Consider the following 24,073-nt stretch of genomic DNA (forward strand, 5'->3'; position numbering starts at 1 on the left):
AGGATAGTGGATAAGAGAAGAATGCAAGGGGAGAGGGAACGAGGACTCGTTCATTCATGTGATATATGTGCATGGAAAGTTTGCTTCTGTTTCTCTCTGTTTCTCTTGCTTTTTCTTTCCTTTTCTTTTCTTCTTCTTTTTTTCGTTCGTGTCTTTTTCGGGGAACCGGTAAAGGAAAAGGAACCGAGAGAAGGCGAGAGAATCGAACATGCGTGAATCGCGTTCATTCATCCGTGCCCGACGACTCTCCTTTTGCGTGCTACTTTTTCTTCCCTGGAATAGTTTCATTCATAGATCGAAATCGAGCTGATTGATCGATCGGAATTTCATTCCATTTATAGTTAAAACTCAAAGAGAAAAAAAAAAAACTTCTTCACCGTCGAAATTCGTTGAAATTTTTATTAACGACAACATGATCGATGATACGTCAAAAAATTTCCTCGCCGAATTAAAAAATTCATCTAACAACTTACCGATCACAATGTAAAGTAGAACAACGTTAAACTTTCCTTTCATCTAAATGAAATTTGAACGATGACGAGTCGGGATGATTGGGAAAAGAGTTACGCTCTTTCCTTCGTGGAGAAGAATTTTCTTTGATTCCCTGATTCACAGTTGACGAAAAAGAAAAGAATGAGAAGAGGGAAAAGAGGGGGAGAGGTGGGGCTTTGCTTCGTGGGGGCCTTGACCTGACCTCGATCCTCGGCCGAGTTCACTCTCGCCCGGCGTCGTCGAGAGGAAAGTGTTCCATTATCACCGCTCAGCTCGCAGCCGCCTCGTTCTGCCATCAGGATTAGCTCGAGTTTCGGTTATGCTCGAGAATATAAGCGACTCCGATCGTCGATTCGCGAATAACTTTGTCGAGTTGTGATCATCCGTCACACGCGCGCTCCCACGCTGCGACTAAACTTGAACTTCGTGGATCGAGGAAGATCTCTCGTCTTCCACTTTGTTAAAAAAAAAGAAAAAACGAGAATCGATATTGATCGATGAAGTGAAAGTTCTTCTTCTTAATGAGATGCAACGTTTTTCTTTTTTTTTTTTTACTTCTTTCTCCTATCGACTTTCCTCCTCGTCGTTCCCTTTGCTTCTCTCTTTTCTTTCTATTGTAAAAGATATTCGTAAAAGGAACTCGTTTGGATTCTATTTCCCCTTTGCACGATGCTCCTTTTTTTATATCTCATACATTTCAGATGAAATTTTCTTTCCTCTTGAATCGATTGTATTGCTTACGCGAAATATGACAGATGCAAAGATCTTTTCTTCTCGTTTATTCGATTCAATTCAAGAAAAAAAATGTCTACCTTCTCTCGACGAAAGTAAAAAAGTTGAAAGACTTCCTCCGATTATACTGTCCCAATTGTAATTACTTTCTAACACCATCCAACTAACAATTCCATCGATTCTAAAAATAAAAAAAAAGAAGAAAATCTATCTAATCCCAATCCAAATAACGACACAATATAACAAAGTTCCCGAGAATTAAGTTATAAATAAACGAGAGACAAAGAGAGAGAGAGAGAGAGAGAGAGAGAGAGAGAAGAAGAAAAAAAGACGTCGAATTCGCGATGGACAGGCAGACGGAGAAAGTCAGAGGGGAGAGGGGGGGGAGGGATCGGAAACGAGCCTCGCATCGGCCGCTCGCGTCCTCTCATCTTTTTCCTTCCTTGTACGCGCATTTTTTCTAGGCGAGACGTCTTCGGGGTCACGGCGAGGCGCGGCCGGCTGTTCTCCTTGAGGAGGTCTGGCGCGGACCCAACTCGTCCACGCACAGACATTCCATGAAAAACCGTTAAACGTTTACACGCGATATGCCGGCCGGCCCCACGAATACATTAATTTCAAACAACATTTTTTTTTTTTTCAAACGTTCCGATACCATTTGACACCGAACGGACGGGAAGAGAAGATATCGTGACCCTCCTCCTCCTCCTCCTCGACCAGGAGGATTCTTCAATCGTTCAGTTAACAGGATAGAGAAACGTACCTCTCTCGAGGTATGGGCTGGAAATGAAAGAAATTCGTTCGAATTGATAAATCGATGGAATTTCTCGAACTCGAACGGAAGGAGGAATGCGTTATTCTCGAGAATGGAGAAGAGAATCGACGAGACAAATTTACGAATGAAATGGAAAAAAGGGTGGGGGGAGGGGGAAAGATGGATGATGAAATTTCGAGTTTGGTAGGCGCGAGTGGAGTGGAAGAAGAAAGGGGGAGAGAAGGATTTGCGAATGGAGAACGCACGTTCCGCTCGATAGGAGGTCGCGACGACGAGGAAAGTTGCGGAGGCGTGAGATTTCAAGTATCTTGTACATAATGCGAGGTATTATACGGCTTGTTGAAAGGGAAATTGCGCCCCGGTTATCGCTCGATCCTCCTCCTCCTGTTCCAGGATTCTTGTATTCGAAAAATAGATTCTTATCCTCCCCCTCCTCCCATCCGAGAAAAGCGAACTCGATCGAAAAAATGGAATCTTCAAATGGAAATGTTAAGGATTAAGAGCGAAGCGAACGGAAAAAAATTGTTTTTTGTTTGTATATATCGCGAAGGGGAATGAAACAAGTAACGGTTGGAGGGGGAAAAATTATATTGTTTCTTTTCTTTTTTTTTTTTTTTTTTCTTTTCTTTTTTCTTCTTCTCCTCTCTCAAAGTGTTTCCTATTTAATATTTTATGATGTTTTCACAGTTACTTTTAATGAATTTGGAACTTTACTATTTTCAAGAATAAATTCTTGGAGAATATAGAAAGTAATTTTATGGATTACGCGGAACCGGTAATTAAATTTGGATACCTCTTCAGAGATATATACATGCAAATAAAGGAAAACTCGATTTTATGGTATATTTACAGAACAATTTTAAGAGCACACTTAGTGAGAAGACTTATTACAAACCGAAACGATTCCCTGTGAATATCATTGACCCTGAATATTCGATTTCTAAATACACCTTTGCCGGCCTCTCCTCGGAAACAAATACGGTACCATAGAACGAGAAAGTAACCAAATTCTACGAACTTTCCTTCCACACTTTACAAAAAATATTATCACGTCTCGATAACTCGACTACTACAACTTTCAACCAATCCAAACTAACTAATTGTACATACTACTCTCCTACGGAAAGTTCGAAAAAACGATCCCATCGAACGAATGTTACGTTTTATCGCGGATAAAAAGATATATAAAACAACCGACTCGTGGAGATAATTTATCAAGATCGATCGAAATTGGCAAGCCAATCGAACGGAACCACTTTTGTTCGAAGAGAGGAAAAAAAGAAAAATAAATAAATGTGACCAAACCTATCGATATAATATTTATTACACGGCAACACAGTCTGAAACAACTTCCTACCGTAACATCGTGTATATTTTACCGAATAAAAACCTGTTACCTAAGTATATATGACGAATACACACACTCGTCACGAAGAATGCCATTTAGTTACAACTTAATTCAATCTTGCATACGCATCTTTTTTTCCAATATATATATGCATGTATATACGTATATATCGCAAGCTTTTCGCAGAAACAAGAGGGAACACTAACAACGCAACGCGATTCCGCATTCCCTTCTTCTCAAGAATAGAATACGAAATCATCGTCGATTCTTTAAACGAAAAAAAAAAAGAAAAAAAAGAAAAGCATCATCCCATTACCACTATTCCTCACCTTCGATTCTCTTTCCTCTCGAGAGACGCACACTGAGAAACGTGACACATATATTCCATTTCCCGATTGGACCCTCGGCTCAATTTCCCTCGATCTCCTCCAACGCGGGAAGGGCTGGAACCGCGTGGCTTTCAGCAGCGGTCTTCCAGCAATTTCCTCTCCCTCTCCCTCCCTCCTTCCCTCCCTCCCTCCCTCTCTCTCTCTCTCTTCCCCCCCGTCCGTGACCAATCGTCCGACGAGCACTCACCTGTGCGCGGTCAGGGCTGGTTCAAACAGAGGAACAGAGAGGAGAGAAGCGAGAAGAAGGAGCGAGGCGCGGAGGCGCGTCAACGGGAGAGACGCGCGCGACAGGGAAACACGGGGACGCGACGACCGCCTGGAGGAGAACCAATAGCTCGTATGGGTTGTAACCCAGGCGGGGACCAAGCCGGTGGGGGCCATCAAAATTTCAAAAACGTACGCGGGCCCCTTTCGCGACGAGGATAAAAGGAAGGAATCGTGATTCTTTCGGTCAGTTTCGATACGATCGCCGCAGTAGAGTGGTTCCGACCCGTCCGTCCGTCCGTCCGTCCGTCCGTCCGTTCCGTGGGCCTGTATACGTCTGTATACACGTATACACACGTCGAAAGAAAAAGAAACACGCGCACAAAAACTTTTATCTTGTGATAACCACCTCTTCTCGAGTATTGTGTCGAGTATTGTATCGATCCCAGTGTGAACGACGCAAGGAGGATGACGACGATAACGATGATCAAGTTGTCGGGGATCGCGATTCTCCTAGCAGTGGCGGCGACGACGACGGCCGCACCGGCAGCGGCAAGCCAACAGGAGGAGCCGTCCGTCCTCGAGGAAGCCCTGGACGTGTACGCGTCCTGCTCCTCCGGGGAGGAGGACGTCTCCGTCTGCTTGAAACTGAGGGCGCTCAGATTCGTGGACAGGGTGGCCAGGTCGAGCGCGGACATCGAGGTCGCGGATGGGTTCAAGATCGTTCAGACGGAGGAGGCGAAGACCAGGTAAGGGGGTGCAAGTGGCGAGAAAGTGAACGAGTATAAGAGGAGAGGGGGAGGGGAGGGGAGAGGGAGGAAAGGGGGGGTTCAAGATGGAAGGAAGAACGAAGGAAGGGTATTACATACCCTGAGATTCGATTACAATCTCACGCGTTGTTCACGCAATTGTACGCGTTCCAGCCGCGCGGACAATGGAAGATCATTGAACGACATCGAAAGTAGCTTGCCGGCCGAGGCGGGGGCCAAAGAGGCGGTCATCGATCAGGCAATCCTCGACAGGACCGCAAAGTTCCTCTCCACCCACACCGTCGAGTTGAGTCTGCCCGAGGACGTGTCCCGCTCCTTCGACGAAGGTAAGCAACGATATTCATTCATCCATTAATTTCTTCACTCTCGCGATTTATTATATTTATTATTTAATTCGGGGGATTTGGATTGCAGCTCGAGGAAAGAAGAAGAAGATCGTGAAATCTCTGCTGCCGATCCTGCTGCTGCTCAAACTGAAGGCCGCAGCTCTGATACCGATCGCGTTGGGCGGGCTTGCCCTGCTCGCGCTCAAGGCGCTCGCGATCGGCAAGATCGCGTTGATCATCAGCGCCATCATCGCCCTGCAGAAGCTGTTCGCCAACAAGCATCAGAGTTACGAAGTGGTCGCCCACCCTGTACACTCGTACGGGCAGGAAGACCACCACGGGTGGGCGAGATCGTCGGGGGCCGATCTCGCGTACAAGGCGTACAAACCTTCCCAATAGTTTCAAGTCCATCCGGTTCGTTCGTTCGTTCGTAGTACGCAAAACGTTTCTTCATTCTCAACTCACCTACCTTCGCTCGCCAAAGTGATCGTTCGGCCGAGGGGCTGCGAAGGATCTCGATCCCTTCGTCCGGAGAACTCGACCTGTGCGGCGATCGAATACGATCTGGATTATTATTCGTCGATGCTCGTCGTCATTTTCACCGGTATCTCGCCTTTTCGTTACACACAGTGACGCATACTACATTTACGCACATACTGGGACACGTACAGTGACGGGACGTACTTCGTGACTTCGCCGAATTTAAAATATTTCCCTCAGATTTGATCGAGACACGTTGTTGACACGCGTACTTGCGTGCAATCGTAACGAAATCCATCTATCGCGGGATTACGATTTTCGTCAATCGTGACGGAAAGGAAAGCAGCTACGACGGACTTTATTATATATTTATGGACAGTGGTGAAAGGTGGCGAACGTACGGAGCGTATATCACGTTCCACCACCAGTGATCGATACGATGCACCCCTTCGAGGGGGGTCGACGATCCCTCGATCGCAGATCCCGGGTCGAACGCGCTCGGACTCAGTAGTCAGTACCTGTACAGGGCTACCAGATTTCATCCAATGATTATTTATATTCTCATCCCTCGCCCGGGTCGCCATGTAACTTATACTATTTATAAATAAATGTTAATTTTATACGAAGCTGTTGTCGCTTTCTCTCTCTCTCCTTTCTATAATTGTGTATTCTTTCTTTTATTAAAGTTAAAAGAGCGAGTATTCGGGAATGATCGATAATTTTTGGGATAAAATTTCTCTATCATTTGCCGTTACTTTCGATCGTTTCGTTTCATTTTTCGATATTTTCTTTGATAAAAAAAAAACGTACAAACAGTTTTGCATATATTCATACTCGAACGCGTATAATCCTCTCGACGTTCGAAAGTCGTATATTTGTCAAATAAACGTATGAGACAAGCTGAATGGACGATAGTTAAATAAAGGCAAGTTGAAAGAGTGATTTGCATTCAAGGAGGATCTCTTTCCTCCTCTTAGGGGGGGGGAACGATGCCGTGCGCGATTCAACAACTTTTCCCTTCTCAATTTCATCACTTTCATGAATCGATGACTCGATGCTGATACCGGTTTACATCGATGATAATCCGTAGATTTGAACGAGCATTGCTTCCATCCATCGTTCGACGAACTCTTAGAAACTTAGATACTTCTTAGAGTCGCGAGTTTTCACATATCTTTTACACATCGAATCGATATTTGAACATTTCGAATGTTTAATAGTTAGAATAGTTTTTTTTTTTCTTCCTTTCCAAAATCATTTCTCGTGAACCAACAGTTCCGACAGTCTGACTCGCTTTTCTCGCTTCTCGAACTCTCGAAATTGGCCTGCTCGAGTGCATCCAGTGTATCGAGGGATCCTCGATCTCTCGTACGAAATGAAAAGAACCAGGTACTTTCGCTGCTCGAGAAGATTCACCGAGTGAAACCAATTGTGTTCCGTTGCGTGTGAACGTCCTTTGCCGCCTATATAGGGAGCTGATCGTGGGCGTTGGATCAGTACAGTATTGTTCCAGATCCCGGTTACCACCATTCTTCATTCTCTCGTTCCATGTATCGCCTCCTTTCCCACCTTCCTTTGTTCTTATTTTTCCTCTCTCTCTCTTCGACGAGAAAAAATGAAGGAGAATTCGTCGGATGAGAGAAGAATATCGATCCTCGAGTAATTCTTCATTCCTCCAGGAATGGAGCGATTGGCCTAAATAGGGAAAACTTCGTCGTCGAGACTTTCTCTTCCTTTCTCTTCCTTTCGTCGTTCGAAGAATGAAGAAGCACGGATTGAGAAGAAGCTTGTGCCTTTTAATCTACGTTTCAACCGGGATCGCGTCGATCGTCGAATCGATCGAGAAGGAATCGGCGAACGGGGGAGAGAATCGGGCGAGTTTCGAGGAGGGTTTCGGCTCGTGTCTTGCCGGGAGACGGTATGCCACGTTGGAATGCGTGAATCGGGGCGCTTTGATCGCTCTTCGATCCATCGATCGAAGGGACGATTTGGATTTTGGCGGCGTGCACTTGGAGAGAGCGGACGGCCAGCAGAGAAGGGAGGAGGAGGAGGAGGTTTTGGATTGGGATTACGATCCAAAGGATTTTGGGAACGTAGTGAGGGCGGCTACCGAGCTGATGGAACGGCGAAGCCTCAGATGGAATCTGGACAGCGTGTATCCCGGTCTCGAATTGAGAGCTGGGCCGACGTTGAACGGGAACGGGGTACTGGAGTTCGTCGTTAACGAGGAATCCACGATTTTCGGGGACAGGCAGCAATCTTTGGGCCCAGGTGAGCAATCTGTATACACTTTTATTAAGTAGCACGATCCACCTTTCCCGAGCAATTCGAAAAACTTTCGATACGGATATTTATCTTTGTCGGACGAACGCTAATTATTCGCCAATTTGCGATACAGCACGGAAGCGAACCCATGCCGTTGTTCATGGTTCGTATCTGGGCTGAGTCCGACGCTCGCCATGAGCTGGTTTCAGGAAGCACCTCCAGCAGGCAGCACGGTCAAGGCCACCCGCTCCGTCGAGCCTCCATATACTTCGTTTCACAGTTCTAGAATTTATCAGAGCATCTAATACATACATACATTGTATATATATATATATATATATAAAACTAGGTCTATCTTCCATTAATAAACCTGTACATCGAATGTTCCTATTTCCAATGGAACAAGGTTACAAATGAAACGTGTGTGAACACGGACGTCTAAAAGCCTGCCCCGCAACTTTCTCCTTTCCAGGAAGGCAAATGATGAGACACCTGTTGATACCGTTCCTGCTAGGTTTTAAGTTCAACCTGGCCTCCCTGATCCCCCTCATGTTCGGCTTTCTGCTGCTGCTCACCAAGAAGGCTCTGCTGTTGACGAAGGTGGCGCTCGTCATCACCGGCCTGCTCGGCTGGAACTCCTTCTTCTCCGCCACCTATCCACCAAGCGGGATCCATCACTCTTACGAGGGACACGGTAGCGCGTTTCCACCGCACTACGAGCATTATCACAATTTCCACCACAGACCACCGTACAGGGGATTCCAGGGCAACGACTTGCACGAGCCAACGTACTACGGCCAACACGTCATCAGAGAGGTCGTCGACGTTTACGATAACGCGGCGGATCAGAGCAACGTTGACAAGAGCAAGGGCCGGAAGAATTTCGTTTGGGTCAAGAGTAGCTGACTCGTTCCACTGATTCGTTGCGTGGATAGATTTTAATCACGGATTAGTAGATTAATATTCAGAAGTTTCAAGTTTATTTTCAATTGCTGGTAGTTTAATTTCGTTCGACCGAAAAGAAATTTCGAGATACGTAGAATTGAAATTGAATAAAATATTTCTAGTAGAGGAAATTTTATTCCTTCCCCTCGATTCATATTCCGCTCTCTTTTCCACTCGTCGTAATTATCAATGCTAAGAAAGTTAGTCAGCCCGAATATACAAACAATGAAGAAAGGATTCCAGGTTGAATCGGTTGAATTCGTTACGATTGAACAACCGTGAAATTGGCAGAAAACCAGATATCCGGATAACCCGGATAAAAGGATAAGTTCTCTTCCTGTTCGATCCAATCGATCCTCATCCATCCCATTGATCCCAATATGATGGATGGAACTTCAATTTCACTGTCGTTTTCGATTCCAAAAAAGAAAAAAGAGAGAGACAAAGGGAACACATCCTGACATGGAGTTTTCACTCCGTGACAGATCCATTAGAGCCGCGCGCCATTATCGTAACTGTACTGTATATCCATCCACGATTATCTTCTCGAAGGAAGGAGCACCGACGTCCGGGAAACACGGTTTGCTCGCAACAGTGTTCACGATCCCGTGAACGTGCTGCCCTGCTCCTCCACACGTGGCCAGCAGGAGAGCAGCTTCGCTTATGTCTCTCCTCTTATGTCAAGTGTGACGACGAATACGCGGCATACATTATCGAGGATGACAGTCGACCGTAAAACTTGCTCGTTTTCCGCCGCCACCGTTTCACGGCCGCGTGAACGGCCCCCCTCCTCTCCTATCTATCCCCTATTCTCTTCTCCATGCCTGTTGTTCCTAACAATTTCTGCACTCGGCTGCCCTGCTCGAACGTGCGTGACGTCCGATTCGTTACCCGCGTAACGGTCCGCTATTTTTACGTCGTTATAGAATTCGTACGCTCCATGTTGCTCGAAATTATCATGATGAAATATTTCATAAAGTTGCTCGATCGGAAATGATCCGTTTTCTTTTTTTCCCTCTCTCTCTCTCTTGATAATTGGTGCTCTTTTATCGTAACCAAGTTATTCCATGGCTAATAGAGTTATTTATTTATTTATTTTTTTTTTAATCCAGATTTTTTTCCCTCTCCTTATTTCGATCAATTCGAAGTTTCGCGTGTTATTTCAACGGAATAATGGTATTTGTCTCCGAGTTATTTATTTAACGATTCGAATCAATCTCACGAAATTATTCAATTCACCACGTATAGTTTTCTTCCCTCTTCTTTCTCCGTTCCATGGCTGTGCAACATCCTTCTCGATTCGAGGGTAATTCTTAATCTTCTTTAATCTTTAAACTCGTGTTGGTGAGAAATTCCATCATCGTGAAATTCGTCTCCCTCGACGGAACAAACGCTTCGCGAAATTATTTATTTAATCGAAATCTTCCCATCCTCTTCTTCTCCCCTTCACTTCGCTTCGCTTCGCTCGATTCAAAGTTCGAAGTAGGGTAATGATCGGCAATCATCCGAAAGAAGAAACACGAAAATCTCCGCGGGTAATGTAACGACGAGTCGCAGCAAACTTGCAACCAGATTTCTTTTTCTTTTTTTTTTTATTTTTCAGAAGACATCGGAGAAAATTTCTTCTCTTTTTTTCTTCGTTGTAACATTGTTAAATGTTTCTTCTTCTTCTCTCTCTCTCTCCCTCAAGTAGGGTAATTGCGTTCGCTACTGGCTGCCATCAGAGAAGAGATCGGTGGAAAGCGTAGGAAATGATAAATAAGAAGGAGAAGAGTGCCCTGAATTTTTCAAAACCCGGACCCTCGTGTACGCGTGCATGCATAAACCACCGCGTGGACATTTTTAAATATTAAATTTCGTGCGCGCGTAATTGGCCACGGGTCGTTTGACGTATGTGGCGCGTCACGGTCTGTAATCCGTGTCGGATTAACAGTATCTCTCCTCGTGTTAATTAATTCCGCGGTGACTAATTCCCCGACTCGCGTAATTAAGGATCATTCTGAGGGGGAGGGGGGGACCACCCGTGCCGCATCATTTAACGAAAATGTAAATAAGCCAACTTTCGCCGGTTTATAAATGAATGAAAAGAGGACTTGGCGCCTCGAAACTTGATTCTCTCTCTCTCTTTTCCTCATCCCTTTCTTCATTCTTATTCTCGATTCAAATCGAAGAATCCTCTTCCCTCGATAAATTTTTTATCTCCATCCAGTGAAATATTTTATTTCAACTCTTCCCCTCGTGATTCATTCGCGATTTCCATCAATAAGAATCTCATTTGAATCTCGAAACGATCCGTAGTAACACCGTGCATGTAAATACGCACGCAAGAAAAGAAAAAACTACAGCCTGGATTCGCAATTCTCGTTAAAACTGGCCTTTAAACTCCATTCGCGGCCCGTTCGTTGCGCGGGGGTTCAAGCTTGGCTTGGCAACCGGGTCAGAGGGATACTTACTTACGGGGCTGTACGACATTGTTTTGAATCGAAGGAGTCCCTCCCTCCGAAGGAGGAGGCGTTAAACAGCGCGTGGATCAACAGGTGTGAGGTGGCTGGTAGGTATCGCAAGGTAGGAGGAAACACGGGAAATACTCTTATAAAAGAGCGGCGATCGGAACAATTTCAATTAGTCCGCGATATTTTTCGAGACCGCGCACAACTCGCCGCTCTAAATATTCTAGCATATCCTCGATATCATCGTCTCGAGAGAAACGTCGTCGTCGTCTCGAAGGCGCGATTATGAGATTTCGAATTTGCCGCGAATTTGCGTTGGCCGTTTGCCTGCTCGCCACTTGCCTGCTCGACCAGGCGCAGAGCAGGAACGAGTACGCGAGATTGTTCGACAAATGCGCGGCGGAGAGGAACGCGTTCGATTGCTTGAAGAGGAGGGCGTTGGAGATCCTGGATTCGGCGATCAAGGACGACACGGTGTACGTGTTGAACGAGTACGTGTCGATCGGCAGGGATCCCTCGGCCGCCGCCAGGAATATCGACAGATCGTTCAAGGAAAACGGGACCGAGCTTAGCCTGGATCAGATGCTGGACAACAAGTTTCACGAATACATTTCTTCCAGGAACGTGAAGCTCACCATTCCTGGGGACGCGTTTCAAGGTAAGGATATTGATTTAGTATTATTATTTTTTTCTTTATACATTAAATGAAATTAAAAATACCTTGTCTTCTCTCGGTTTCACAGGTCGAAAGAAAAAGGACAAGGGATACGGTGCACTGATAATGGGCGCAATGGCTGTGGGAGGTAGGACACGAATTAATCGTGAAAAGAGACATCTTGTCGATATCTTCTTTTTGGTTTTCAAGTTTCTTTTCCTTTTTTCAGCTATGATGGCGCAACTGGCCTACGGTAAGATCGCCTTTATCGCCGGAACCGCCTTGCTCACGGCCAAGATAGCCCTGGTTTTGAGCGCAATAATCGGATTGAAGAAGCTTGTGTCCAGCCACGGAGGAGGCGGCCACGAGGTTATTTATGCTACAGGCTCCGAACACCATGGAAGTTACGGCGGTGGGGGATACGGAGGTGGCTGGCAAAGAGCCATGGAGGGCGTTCCTACAACTTGAACAAAAACCAAACTTTAAACTTAATTCATTTCCTGTACGATATTTCTCTTAAGCGTGTAATAATGCAAGTAAAAAAAAGAAAAAGGATAGAGATACTTTCCATTTGTATATAAATAAAGTTAGACGTCGATGACCAGATGCTTGATTTGAGCGATGTTGCATAATCGAAGGCAAGTTATGAAACGGACGATTGAATATAGTTTTTCCATCGAGAATTTATTTATTTGTATATTTTGTAGAATAGTTGAAGAATTACCAAAAATTATATATATATATATTGTATCGTGTATTTATTTATTTTCCAAATGTATCGCAGTAAAATGTGTTCACGTCATTTGTGCAAAAATGACATCACAATAAAAAATTTCAAATATAATTATTATTATCATTATCATAGATATCAAATTGTTTTTAGTCCTGGAAATTCGAAGATTTGTAAATAACTTTTCAAATAATTTCAAGAAAATATTTTCCACATTCTAAATTAATAACATACTCTTCAAAGATTCCAAAATCCTCTTTATATATATAAAACACAAGAATTAACAATCCTATTTATTTACTTATTTTACACTTTTATTTATTTCAAAATAATTATATATATATATAATTTATTCGTTTATTTGTACTCTTCGTGGCTCAACGAATTAATTTTCTATTAACTTTTTGCCTCTGATGTCCGAAATCACGTTCCCACGATCCACCGTGATCGTAATCGAAACTTGTACTGTGCGTGTTCTCGTAGCTGTGATACGGATACTTGATTATCTCGTACGAAATTTTCTCATTCTCTGAAAATAAAGACAGAGGTATTATTAACAACATCGTCGTGTTGAAATAAAAAATTCCAAAAAAGAAACCAACGATATACCAAGAATTCTCTTCAATCCGATCGCGGTAGCAATTGCCAGAGCAACTTTGGCGACGATCAGAGCCTTGCCGGCAATCGCAGCAACCACGTTCGTTATTACGTAAAGCATAGTCATTTTCGACGCGCCCAGAAGATAGAGCAACATCTGCCCGTATCCCTTGTTCTTCTTTCTTCGTCCAGCGACTGGAAGAAAAAAAACAAACTTTACATAATAACGTAACACATAACCAACGAAATATATAATACTTCGCGCGTTCATTTTTAACGCAAAAAAAGCAAAGAAAAAGTAATTTGATTTGTGTCACGCCGCGTGCAAGATCGTACGCGATGATAGTTACGAAAGGAAACGAAACACGTAATTGAATAATTAACAACGGGTAACGTGAATAATTGCATAGAATCGTTTTCGTGGAACGGTATTTTTTATATATATATTCAGATGCGTCGTCATAAGAAGAAAAAAAAAAGACGAATATCGTCTACTACGAAGTTACTCGACCAGTTGTCTGAAACGCTCTCATTTTATGCAAAATATAGTAACTACAGACCGCGTAATATTAACTTTCAACGATAACTTTTATTCCACTCTTACACCGATAATTTTCCTTTATCTTTTACGACTATAAATAGAATTCGTTATATATATATATCTATGACACTCACACAAATTAATTCAAAACTGTCCATCCTCAACTTTTTCTAATCACTCACCCTGTTCTATCGCAGCATCCTCACTTTTTTCAAATTCTTCCCCTCCAATCCTAGATTCCCTGGTCATCGACCGGTCCTCCCTCCTTTGCCCCTCCGCCTCTTCCATCCTCCGCCTCGTCACGCATTCGGTGGAATTCTCTCCTCGGTTGCAACCGATCGATCTCGCCGACACCGTATCGCGATCGCTTCGATGGAGGACGGTGCTGCAACTGCACGCGGCCAACACGGCGCACAACGTCAACGGGAATACAAGGAAGATCGTGCGTTGAGGCATGTTCGACGCGGACTGAACGGCCGAACGAATGACCATTTTTATAGAAACACGGCATAATTAACAGTTAGTTACAGGCATACAGAGCGTGAATCCCGAGGATTCTTCGCTTGTTTTGTCGATTCCTCGAGTCGCTGATGCGATACGCGTATTATGCGCCCGTTGATGTAATTGCGCCGTGGCCACGCGGTGTGAAACGACGATACAAATGAAAAGGAATTGGGCTAATTGCGAGGGCGTTCGGGAAAAACGACTCGACTCGAGCGAGTTGGAGAATAGGATTATCGCGATGGTCGGAGGTAATGTTCTGTGATAGATATAGAGAGATATAACTTATGCTACCAAGACAGATTATTCAATATCTCCTTTGTTTTTCTTTTTCTTTTTCTTTTTTGTTTGAAACTTTTCACTCGCAATCACGAATATATTGAGAATTTCGTGGAAAAGATAGTGTTGATCAATCGGAAGAGTATGGAAAACTATTTCTTTTTTTTATTGGATAATGGAGAATCGAATAATGGGTTTCCTTTTTCGAAATCTCGAAAAACGAGTATTTTTAAACAACCTCAATAATTGGATGGAACGTACGTAATGGAGGAATAATACGCCGTAATACTTCCAGCTATCTATGATTGGAAAGCCAATGGTTGGGAGGCTGAAATCGTAGATATCTAGGGAAACATTGTCGCCAAATTGAGACTGTTTCTCCCTAGCTCCGCCTCCCGTGCCGCTTATACGCGGCGGAAGTGGAGAACAAGGTCTAAAAGGTAGGCTCTTTTTCTTCGGTGCTGCTTTGTGTGCCACTGGGCCGATTGCGCATCCTCGATTCACTTGCTTCCCAGATAAGAAAACTGTAGGGGAAGGTTAACACGCGACGTGAAACCGTGAAAACCCGACGACGGGGACACGATTTCTGTTCACGATCCCCGGTGAAATGTACACGCGTTTTCCTCCTAAAAAAATCAGTTTCAGTAAGTAAAATCAGGAAACGTCGTTGATAATTATAACCATCCATTATCTGGATTCTCTTAAAATTTTTACTCGTACAATCGTTCTAAATAATTTCGAGAAAAAGAATTGGAGAGTTCGAACATTCACCGAGCGAAATCAATATTTCATAAACTTATTCTCGTTGTATCATCGAATCATATTTTCTATCTATCTCTTCGCAACAAGGAAAAGTAGATTGTTACGTAATACGTGTGTAATAAAATTGTCACATACTAACCCATACAATGTTTCAAGAAAGTAATACCGTGTAATAAACGTGTTTTACAATCGTTGGATGCACAGTTAAACGCGTACAAGTTCGCACCTCCACCCTTTCGGCCTCTTTCGTTAATTCAATTTGCCAAACGCGTCGTCCGTGAAGAATTTTTGCGGTATCGGTAAATTCTTGGTGATAAAGATCTCCTCCTCGCGATAATATATATATATAGAGAGAGAGAAGAGGACTGGTAGAGCAGGGATCGTGAACACGTTCGAGGTCGAACTGGATGAACATAAATTCCAGAGGAAGATAATGAGCCAGGTCAAAAGTTACAACCACCTGTTGTTGCTGGCCTGAATCCGATAACAAAAAATTAGGATCTAAAATAGTATTGAAAAAAGTTCCTTAAATCGTGATGATAGATGCAATGATATTATTCGATTAAAGGATAAAAAAGAGAATTTCCTTCTCTTCTTCTTTTATTCTATTATTATAATTTGCATAAAAAAAATATCAAAATTTAGACACGTAAAAATATATCAATATGAATTGTTTCCGATAAAAGAAATTATTGTTTCGATCGAAACTATTTCGATATCTTTTTTTTCTTTTTTTATTCGAAATATAATTGACGTCTATTTACCTGTTTAAATAATTTTCTGTTGACTATTCGATTAACTTGTAAAAGTTGTTGTTCGAGCTTCGAAGAATCAGAAGAAAAATATTTTTCCTTCTCGCTCATTGCTCTTCGTATCACGTGCATTGTGTAAACAACATTGGTGAAGAGAAAAGAGAAGAAATCCTTCTTGGAAACGGGACTACTTCGACGATTTCTTTGTAATTTGAAAGTAGAGGATATATATTATTTTCGGTAAGGATCTTTCGTACATCTTCGTCCTTCCAAAGATTCTGTTGCGTCACCGTTTTCGACGAGAAGCGAGTCTAAACGGGTTGAACGGCAAAAGACATTCGACAAGAATCGCTTACAGGAACTATTCACGTTTGCGACAGTAACGTATTCGCTCATTAATTCCGCGCGTCCCCGTTTACCGGTAAACCGACAACTTTCCTTCGTAACAATGGAGAATGAACTAATGTCACGTTTACTATTTTATTGTGGTGGAATAAAAGTAGAGTAAGCAATTGCTAGCACAGCAAGGGATCCAAGTTTCTCAGTTTCCAACCGGTAAATAATATGTAATGACTACGACAAATGGAATGCGATATTGCGAAATGAAAAAGCTTTAAAAATTATATAGCGTCCCAAAATGGAAAAAGTGGCACGGTGTAATTACAGTAGAGAAGAAGAAGTAGAAGTAGTAGTGCCAAAAAAACTGACCTCTCCGCCAATACCACTTTCAACTCCTTCACCTGAAATAATATCTATAATCAAAATATTCTCCAAAACGAATATACAAAAATTATTCTCATTGAGACGGAATTTTTTAAAATTTCTGGAAAATTTATTAAAAAAAAAAACAACCCAATTTGGTATATTAACGAAGAAAGAAAAGAAAAAATTGCGGATAATTGTTGAAAGATTTCACGATGGCATTCCAAAAACAAAAAAGAAATAAAGGATAAAAATTTTTTAAAGTAGATCAAAACCGAAACGACGTAACAAAATTTTCATCGAGAAAGGAAGAAAAAAAAGTTGGATTTTCTCACAAACTCACCTGGAATTAAATATATATCTCCCTACGTTTAATGAAAAAAAAAAAAAAAAAAAAAGAGAACAATCACGACGAATAAATATTCGAATCTTTTCAACTTGTTTACGCGTTCGGAGGTTCGATCTTCGAACAATTTCCATTGTTTGCCGTGGAATCCGTCCCCGACAGCGTCCGCGCGCGGATTCACCTGCGTGTTGTGAATGTGGCACGCGCGTTAACACTGTTCACTTCGGGTTCCTTCGCGAGGATACCTTGTTGACGCATTAGAGATGCGTTAACCTCAATCCAACCCGTGTATTCGTATTACAACAAGATCGGCACAGTGACACGTTGACCAATTCATTTTTTTTCCCCCACCATGAATTGCGAAAGATTCAAGATTAATCTTCCCTCCTTCTTACACAATTTTCAATCCAATTCTCGTATTTCTTAATCAATTCAAAAGATGCCTCCTTCTTAGAAGCTCAGGAGGATGAAAGAATCCTTGTTATATATAAACTTTATTGATTGTATTATTTATTTACGATAAAGTTACACCAAACACTAGAACTATCAATTTATAACCGATTTAAAACCAATTTGCTTTGACAGTGTTAACAAATTTTTTCTCCTTCTCCAACTTGAAGAATTAAAAAGAAATTTGCATAATTCATTTCCTTTTACCTCTCGTCGCCTTGTTTTTGCTTCTTTGGATCGTTTGTTGGAAAAAATCCAAAACTCGATGGATCGTCGAGTTCGAATTCAGGCGAGATGGATGGAAGAGAGAGAGAGAGAGAGTGAAGCGTTGCAAAGTGAATGAAAGACACCCTGTAGACGAGTGTTTGTTTTCCACGCCGCAGACACGCCTAGTTGGCCACCAGGGAAAAAAGAGGAGGACCGCGAGCGAAGGTGAGGGACGCGACAAAAGAGGCGAGAAAAAGATGCAACAACGTGCTCTTCCCTCCAACCTGGCCGCTCTCATTGTTAATCTCGAGATCGCTGCGCCGATAATAAAACGACAACGTTACCAGGTCCTTGATTTCCTTAATTACAACGCGCCGAGCGAGGATGATGACAAACCGTAACGCGCGTTGCATACATTTTTTTTTTAAATCGAATGATACAATTTCTTTCCTCTCGACAACGAATTCATCCTTACGATTTACACTCTTCTCTTCTTCAGAATCTGGAATATTTGATATTTCCAAAAGAAAAAAAGAAAAAAGAATTAAAGAAAATAAACCTTCGAACAATCTGGACGCGAAAGAGGACGCGACGCAAGGAGAGAAGTCTCGAGAGAAAGAGGAAGAAAGGGAGATAGTTAAGGCCACGGATCGTCCGCGACCTAAAACTACTTCCATTCTATCACGGGGTCAACAGGGTCACGGTACCAGGCATACCTTGAAACGAATGAATCCCTATACGTTTCAGCCATCCCCCTCTCTCTCTCTCCTTCCTCCTTCTCCTCCTTCTCCTCCCCTACTAGAGGAGGCAGGGAAATTTTTAATTCGTTGCGCGATCGCGATCCTGCCTTCTTCCTTCCTCTATCTCGATCTCGGCGGATTCAGTGGGTCTGTGTGTCAGAATGGGTCACGCTGTGAGAGAATCATACGTACGCGCGGGGAGCAGAAGAGCGAGTGGAGTAGCGATGAGAAGGACGAGAAGGAGGAGAGGAAGAGTGCACGGAGTGCCGCGTTGAACGGAGGAAGGCCGCGAGAGTTGTTTAGAGGTTTGCCTTTCGCAGGGGAGGCCCGAGGGAAGGCGAGGGGGACGTGTACCGTCACGTGTACCATTGGTAGGTCCGCGGGCTTGTGTTGGCACAGCTTCTTACGTGGGAGACAACTCAGCCCGATTCGCGAGGGATGGCGGATCGCCGGATGGTATATATTTGTCCGGGCTTGCTTCTCCCGTCGTCAGTCTCCTGTCGTTGATCCTGGGCCCCGTGGAAGTGCTCTCTCTCTCTCTCTCTCTCTCTCTCCCTCTTCATCTCTCCCTCCCTCTCTCTCTCTCTATGTCTCTCTGAATCCGCAATATTCCTCCGTGACGTCTCGTTTCGTTCATTTCTCATCCATCGCGTCGTCGTTGATCCATCGTTTTTTCCGTTGAAAAATAAGAAGAAGAAGAGGAACAAGTTGAAGATTCGACGTTATATATATATATATCTAGAGAGAGAAAAAGGAAGATGATCGTCGTCGATCTATTCAAGTGTGTGTCCATCTTGTTGGCGTGGTGCGCGCTCTGCGAGGGGATAGGTCCGGAGGTTAACAAGGAGGAGGAGAGCCTGGTCGACAGGGGGTTCAGGGCGATGTACAGGGTGTACGAGGATTGCCAGCAACGGAACATAGCCGTGTCACCGTGTCTCAAGAAGAAGGCGATAGCGTTCTTCGAGAGGTTGGGCAGGATACGCAATCTGCCCCTTTCGGAGAATTTCGAGCTGATCAGGAGCACGGATGCCGAGGAGTTGCCGAGGAGCTCGTTCGCCGAGTTGGAGACCCAGCTGGGCAGAACCGCGTCGAGCAAGGACGAGATACTCAACGAGATCCTGTTCGACAGGGTTGCCTCGTTGTTGAACAGTTTCAACGTGCAGATCCGATTGCCGCGTACCAGCCCCGGCGAGTTGAAACGAGGGATGGAGGAGGGGCGCGGCAAGATGAAGAAGATGATGGGCATGATGATGATGGGCATGGCGATGAAGATGGCCGCAATGATACCCATCGCCCTCGGGGTACTGTTCCTCCTGGCAGGCAAGGCTCTCATAATCAGCAAAGTCGCCTTGGTCTTGTCCCTCATCATCGGTTTGAAGAAGTTGCTCAGCTCCAAGCAGAGCAACGACCACGGCGGTTGGCAGCACGGCGGCGGAGGTTGGGACAGAAGTTTGAAGAACGTTCTGGGCTCCTCCACAGAGGCGAGCACGACGGAACTTGCGCGCGAATACGCGCACAACTTGGCCTACTCGGCGCGACATCAGCACTGAGTCGTCGTTGCGGGAAGAAGGGAGAGAAGGGACATCTTCCGGTTCCGGTTGCATGGGCGCTTGAATCGCGTCTAACTCTACACAACACATTCCAGGCCGCACAACGGACCTTCCGTTCGCGTTTATTCGATCGTACTCGGAGAGTGACGTCGCATTTTTTTTTTTTTCTTTAACGTAAAGAGAAATCGTTGATAAAGAAACAAGTTCGTTCGTTGTTACGAATTCGTGGAAAAGAACAATTGCAGGGAAGCTTACAGGTATTTCGAGATTCGTGTCTGTTTCTTTTTCAAGAAACATCAATGTTCAACGTATATATATATCGTCGAATTATTTATAAAAGAAATTATTAAATTTTGTTAGTTACTCTTATTCGTAGACGTACCCCTATTCTGAAAAATTTCTTCAAAAAACGTAAAAAATTCTCTTCTAATCGCTCGTAAATCTTTATAAAGAAATATTCACGATTCTGCAGTACATATTTATACTTAAATTTCTACTTTCAGCTCACATTCGCAATTAAAATTCTAAATTTCCTCAGTAGAAGAAATTCTATATCTTTATTTTCTCTCTTTTTTTTTTCTTTCTTCTTATCGAAATATTGAGCTCCACAAATAAGATTAAACAATGGTTAACAATGGACGAGGAATCTCCATTTGCGAAATGACGACTTGATAATTGAGCCTGAATTTTTCTTTCCAACATGAGAAAGCAACAAGAGCAATTATCGGATAAATGCATAATGCGAACGTAAGCGACACTTATCAAGAAATACCGTCACGCGATAATCAAGTGCATCGTGTATTACAACTGCCACTCATTTTCGTTCCTCGTCAACCAAGAATCCATTCGGCACGATAATAACACCGAGCAGCTATCTCCACGCATGCGAATTTCTAACGGAACCGAGTCGAGGCATTTTTGTGTTCGAAACGAATTGTAAACAGAGAATATTACTTCTACGTGTTATTTGCAATTGTTTTCTCCCAATTGCAAACAAGGCGAACTCTTTCATATTCGTTTCCCTAATAGTTCAATTAACCTACGAAGACCCAGACCCAATAATGATCGATAATATCGTTGAACGTAATGACGAATATTTAACGCGTTTGATTTAATTGCAAAATTAAAAAAAAGAAAAATGCGTAAAGTGTACCTGAGAAAAAAGAATTACAGAATTTCGATTCAATTTCTCCGCTACGAGGATAAACGTTCTTTCTATTTCCATCGTTAACAATATTATCGATCATATCTGGGCCCTTATCCTAACGGAATAAGAAAGTTATTTATTGCTGAACGCCATTTACCGTATTTATCGTATTTATGATACGTATTATTATTATTATTAACCCTTCTTTGACTTTTTTTCTTTTTTTTTTTTTTTGTAACAGACTCCTCCATGGATGGATCGAGCCTGAGATCGAATAAAGAGATCGCGTAATCGACGTGAATAAGGAAGAACAGAAACGGTTCAATCATTTCCAACGCTTATTCTTTCTTAGCTACACCAGATACACGAGAATACAATAATATGTTACATTCTTAAATCTTCGATTCACTGCGTGGGTCGCCGCTGCATTGCGCATGCGCGCGGCCCACGTGATCATAACCTCAAAATAATAGCCGCGGACGCGACGGCTATCGGTTTTTACCGAAATATCATTTTAATTACATTATCGGCCTCACTTTTGATCGATCACTCGTCGATGTTCTCGTCGTGAAATAGGTTCGTTCACTTCACTTTCAGACCGAGAACCGCGGCGAACAGCGCGAAGAAGAAGCCTGCGAGTAGCGCGGTAGCTTTTAACAAGATCAACCCTCCGACCAGTGTTGGAATCAGGGCGACGAATTTCAATTTGTACGCCATCAGCAACGCCATCATCGTTCGATCCATCTTTCGCTTCTTTCGGCGTGGACGGTCTGAAAGCAGAGGGGGGATAATTATTGTCGTGCACGTTTCGTCGATTACCTTTCTTTTTGTATCGATCTGTCTATCGTATAGATGTAAGGAAAATTACGACAGATTTTTATTTTTATTTTCTTGTAACGACCGCGTATTTATCGAGATTATTTTCTGTAACGTTTTAACGATAGATATAGTAAGAAATTAATAAATAAGAATGAAAATTACATTGAGTATATATTATTTGATCGCGTGTAAAAATATTATTGTGTAATCTTTCTCACCATCAATAATCATCGAACAAAGGATGTATAAATAATGTACGATAATAAGGATAAGTATCAATTGTCTTTAAGAGTTGAATATTTCTAACGAAAGATCAAAGTGTCGCGTCTCTAAAGAGAGATATCACGATTCGACATTACCTGGCTCATGAAAGTAATCTTTCGACAAACCGAAACCGGTATTCTTGCTCTTCAGAACTTTAGTTTTATCTTCTATCCGCATAAGAGCCGCGCTTTGAGACGCAACTTTGTTATGAATCTCCTTGACGATCTTCTTCCCGACCGGATAATACTCCTTGCGTTGACTCGAATGCTTCTCGTCGCTCTTCAATCCCTCCAGTACGCGCGCCGCGCAGCTCAAAGTCAACAAAATCGCGACTAGATTCACTCTCGATTTCATCGTCCACGATTTGAACACGGCTCCCGTTTCACATCCTCGAAAATACCTTCGTTCTTCGATCATAACAGACTGCCCATGACGACACCATGACTTTCCTTAATTACATCTCGATCGTTTCTGAAAATGGCAGCTAAATTCGATATCAAAAATATCTACGAATTCGATCGAGTGATACATTTTATTAAAATCTATCTCGAGAAAGAAACTACTCCAAACTTACGAACTCCTTACCGAAAATAAATCTTTCTTATTCCTCCTCGTCTGCAACATCCACCGATCCGTTCAACAATCGACTCTAATCTATTTTCAAACACTGAGAGGAAAAAGAGACGAATAAATAAACGAATAAAAAATGGAATAAAACACTGGCTTCGAAACGCAAATTGGATTATCGGCCGGTGACGGAGGAGTGAGTGCAACAGCGAGCAACCGCGACCGCGAGCTAACTGATGCGCTCTTGATTCCTCGGCAACGATCTGTCGGAGGGGCTGTGGCCGGCCAGGGTACCGCGGCGGGCACGCTTCAGTTACCAGCAGGATCGACAGTCCGTGAAAAATGAGCGCCGTGCGACGTGGCGGCGATATATGAGCGCGGCACAAGCTCTATGATATATATGTCAGGTTGCGTGGTCGAACGGTACAACAAGGGGGATCGTTCCAAGAACAACGAACGAACGAAGGAAGAAAGGAAGGAAGGAAGGACAATGAGGGGGTGGATCCCGCGCCGCGTAATCACACGCCGCGACGTGAATCGTGGCGACGTGATTCTTTTTTAGTTACGCTACGCTGTTTAACCGGGCCGATGACAAGTGGTGGTCGAGCGATGATGGAGGAGCCGATCAACGGAACCCGGGTGGATCCTATCGATGTATGATCGTTTATTTGTAGGAGGGGAGATTGGAGAAGGAAAAAGGAAAGAGGAGAGGTTGAAAATCTTTTGATAACTGTTCGTTGAAGCTCGAGAGTGAAGTTTGATGGAAAAATTGGAAAATGTTAATACGCAATGATCGAATTGATTGGAAATAATTTGGAAAAATATTATTAGCCTACGTTTCACGATTCTTTTTTACGAGAATAGATGACGATTCTATGTTTAAATTTAAGTTTATTTAAAATTATTTATGCTGGTGATGATTGTAAAAGGATAATTAAAAAAATGTAAGGATCAAATGTTTGGAGAAATTTGTTGCGGCCGTTCCACTTTTGCGTTGAAAAATAATTTGCTAAGAGAGGTTTCTAGCACGGAATCGTGATAATCGACGCAGTGCACGCGATACAGTTTATCGCGTTCTGAAATACCTGCATGAAATACGGGAATTCTTCGTGTCAATCGCTCTTTGAACGCAGATATGATTGTTAGAAAGCTGGGCAAACGCCGCCTCCTCTCAATGTCGCGCGTATATCGCCACGAAGATTGGATTTGTAAAAACACTTTCCTAGTTATTTTCCATCGTACCGCCTACTCTCGACGATATACAAATTTGTGAAAATGATTCTTGGGG

At 43.2% G+C, this 24,073-nt stretch overlaps 5 protein-coding genes across 7 annotated transcripts; 3 read left to right on the forward strand and 2 right to left on the reverse strand.

Moving 5' to 3' along the window:
• The first annotated feature begins 4,154 nt into the window (after window positions 1-4,154).
• Window positions 4,155-6,142, forward strand: LOC725823. The gene is made up of 3 exons (XM_001121625.4): window positions 4,155-4,689; window positions 4,864-5,036; window positions 5,125-6,142. Exons 1-3 carry the CDS (start codon window positions 4,409-4,411, stop codon window positions 5,433-5,435), a joined length of 765 nt encoding a protein of 254 aa, XP_001121625.2. The 5' UTR covers window positions 4,155-4,408; the 3' UTR covers window positions 5,436-6,142.
• A 201-nt stretch (window positions 6,143-6,343) lies between these two features.
• On the forward strand, window positions 6,344-12,576 carry LOC100576740. The gene is made up of 6 exons (XM_026445623.1): window positions 6,344-7,787; window positions 8,254-8,679; window positions 9,279-9,391; window positions 11,282-11,834; window positions 11,920-11,979; window positions 12,061-12,576. Exons 1-6 carry the CDS (start codon window positions 7,277-7,279, stop codon window positions 12,297-12,299), a joined length of 1,902 nt encoding a protein of 633 aa, XP_026301408.1. The 5' UTR covers window positions 6,344-7,276; the 3' UTR covers window positions 12,300-12,576.
• A 281-nt stretch (window positions 12,577-12,857) lies between these two features.
• LOC100577464 lies at window positions 12,858-16,703 on the reverse strand. Of its 2 annotated transcripts, none has more exons than XM_006560997.3 (4): window positions 16,006-16,703; window positions 13,882-15,715; window positions 13,171-13,353; window positions 12,858-13,090 (listed from the first exon to the last, which is right to left on the reverse strand). In XM_006560997.3, exons 2-4 carry the CDS (start codon window positions 14,189-14,191, stop codon window positions 12,939-12,941), a joined length of 645 nt encoding a protein of 214 aa, XP_006561060.1. In that variant the 5' UTR covers window positions 14,192-15,715; window positions 16,006-16,703; the 3' UTR covers window positions 12,858-12,938. The 2 variants fall into 2 exon arrangements, with proteins under 2 accessions (XP_006561060.1, XP_016772176.1); XM_016916687.2 differs by lacking the exon at window positions 16,006-16,703 and having other exon boundaries at window positions 13,882-15,105; window positions 15,381-15,725.
• A 2,014-nt stretch (window positions 16,704-18,717) lies between these two features.
• Window positions 18,718-20,178, forward strand: LOC725988. The gene has a single exon (XM_006560996.3). It carries the CDS (start codon window positions 19,197-19,199, stop codon window positions 19,986-19,988), a length of 792 nt encoding a protein of 263 aa, XP_006561059.1. The 5' UTR covers window positions 18,718-19,196; the 3' UTR covers window positions 19,989-20,178.
• Window positions 20,179-21,354: 1,176 nt separating this feature from the next.
• On the reverse strand, window positions 21,355-23,622 carry LOC100577544. 2 transcript variants are annotated; one of them, XM_016916688.2, is made up of 3 exons: window positions 22,804-23,622; window positions 22,314-22,702; window positions 21,355-21,905 (listed from the first exon to the last, which is right to left on the reverse strand). In XM_016916688.2, exons 2-3 carry the CDS (start codon window positions 22,633-22,635, stop codon window positions 21,718-21,720), a joined length of 510 nt encoding a protein of 169 aa, XP_016772177.1. In that variant the 5' UTR covers window positions 22,636-22,702; window positions 22,804-23,622; the 3' UTR covers window positions 21,355-21,717. The 2 variants fall into 2 exon arrangements, with proteins under 2 accessions (XP_016772177.1, XP_006561058.1); XM_006560995.3 differs by having other exon boundaries at window positions 22,314-22,689; window positions 22,804-23,614.
• Window positions 23,623-24,073: the final 451 nt, after the last annotated feature.

Source organism: Apis mellifera, linkage group LG15 (assembly GCF_003254395.2).
Source record: "Apis mellifera strain DH4 linkage group LG15, Amel_HAv3.1, whole genome shotgun sequence".
Lineage (NCBI taxonomy): Eukaryota > Metazoa > Arthropoda > Insecta > Hymenoptera > Apidae > Apis > Apis mellifera.

Bases quoted from the DNA above. Each gene is read 5' to 3' on its own strand.
- LOC725823 (XM_001121625.4), top strand. From the start codon at position 4,409: ATGACGACGATAACGATGATCAAGTTGTCGGGGATCGCGATTCTCCTA. The intron at 4,690-4,863 runs GTAAGGGGGTGC...TACGCGTTCCAG, and splicing joins ACGGAGGAGGCGAAGACCAG to CCGCGCGGACAATGGAAGAT. The intron at 5,037-5,124 runs GTAAGCAACGAT...TTTGGATTGCAG, and splicing joins GTCCCGCTCCTTCGACGAAG to CTCGAGGAAAGAAGAAGAAG.
- LOC100576740 (XM_026445623.1), top strand. From the start codon at position 7,277: ATGAAGAAGCACGGATTGAGAAGAAGCTTGTGCCTTTTAATCTACGTT. The intron at 7,788-8,253 runs GTGAGCAATCTG...TCTCCTTTCCAG, and splicing joins GCAGCAATCTTTGGGCCCAG to GAAGGCAAATGATGAGACAC. The intron at 11,835-11,919 runs GTAAGGATATTG...TCGGTTTCACAG, and splicing joins TCCTGGGGACGCGTTTCAAG to GTCGAAAGAAAAAGGACAAG.
- LOC100577464 (XM_006560997.3), bottom strand. From the start codon at position 14,191: ATGGTCATTCGTTCGGCCGTTCAGTCCGCGTCGAACATGCCTCAACGC. The intron at 13,354-13,881 runs GTGAGTGATTAG...TTTTTCTTCCAG, and splicing joins GGATGCTGCGATAGAACAGG to TCGCTGGACGAAGAAAGAAG. The intron at 13,091-13,170 runs GTATATCGTTGG...CTTTATTTTCAG, and splicing joins CGGATTGAAGAGAATTCTTG to AGAATGAGAAAATTTCGTAC.
- LOC725988 (XM_006560996.3), top strand. From the start codon at position 19,197: ATGATCGTCGTCGATCTATTCAAGTGTGTGTCCATCTTGTTGGCGTGG.
- LOC100577544 (XM_016916688.2), bottom strand. From the start codon at position 22,635: ATGATCGAAGAACGAAGGTATTTTCGAGGATGTGAAACGGGAGCCGTG. The intron at 21,906-22,313 runs GTAATGTCGAAT...CTCTGCTTTCAG, and splicing joins AGATTACTTTCATGAGCCAG to ACCGTCCACGCCGAAAGAAG.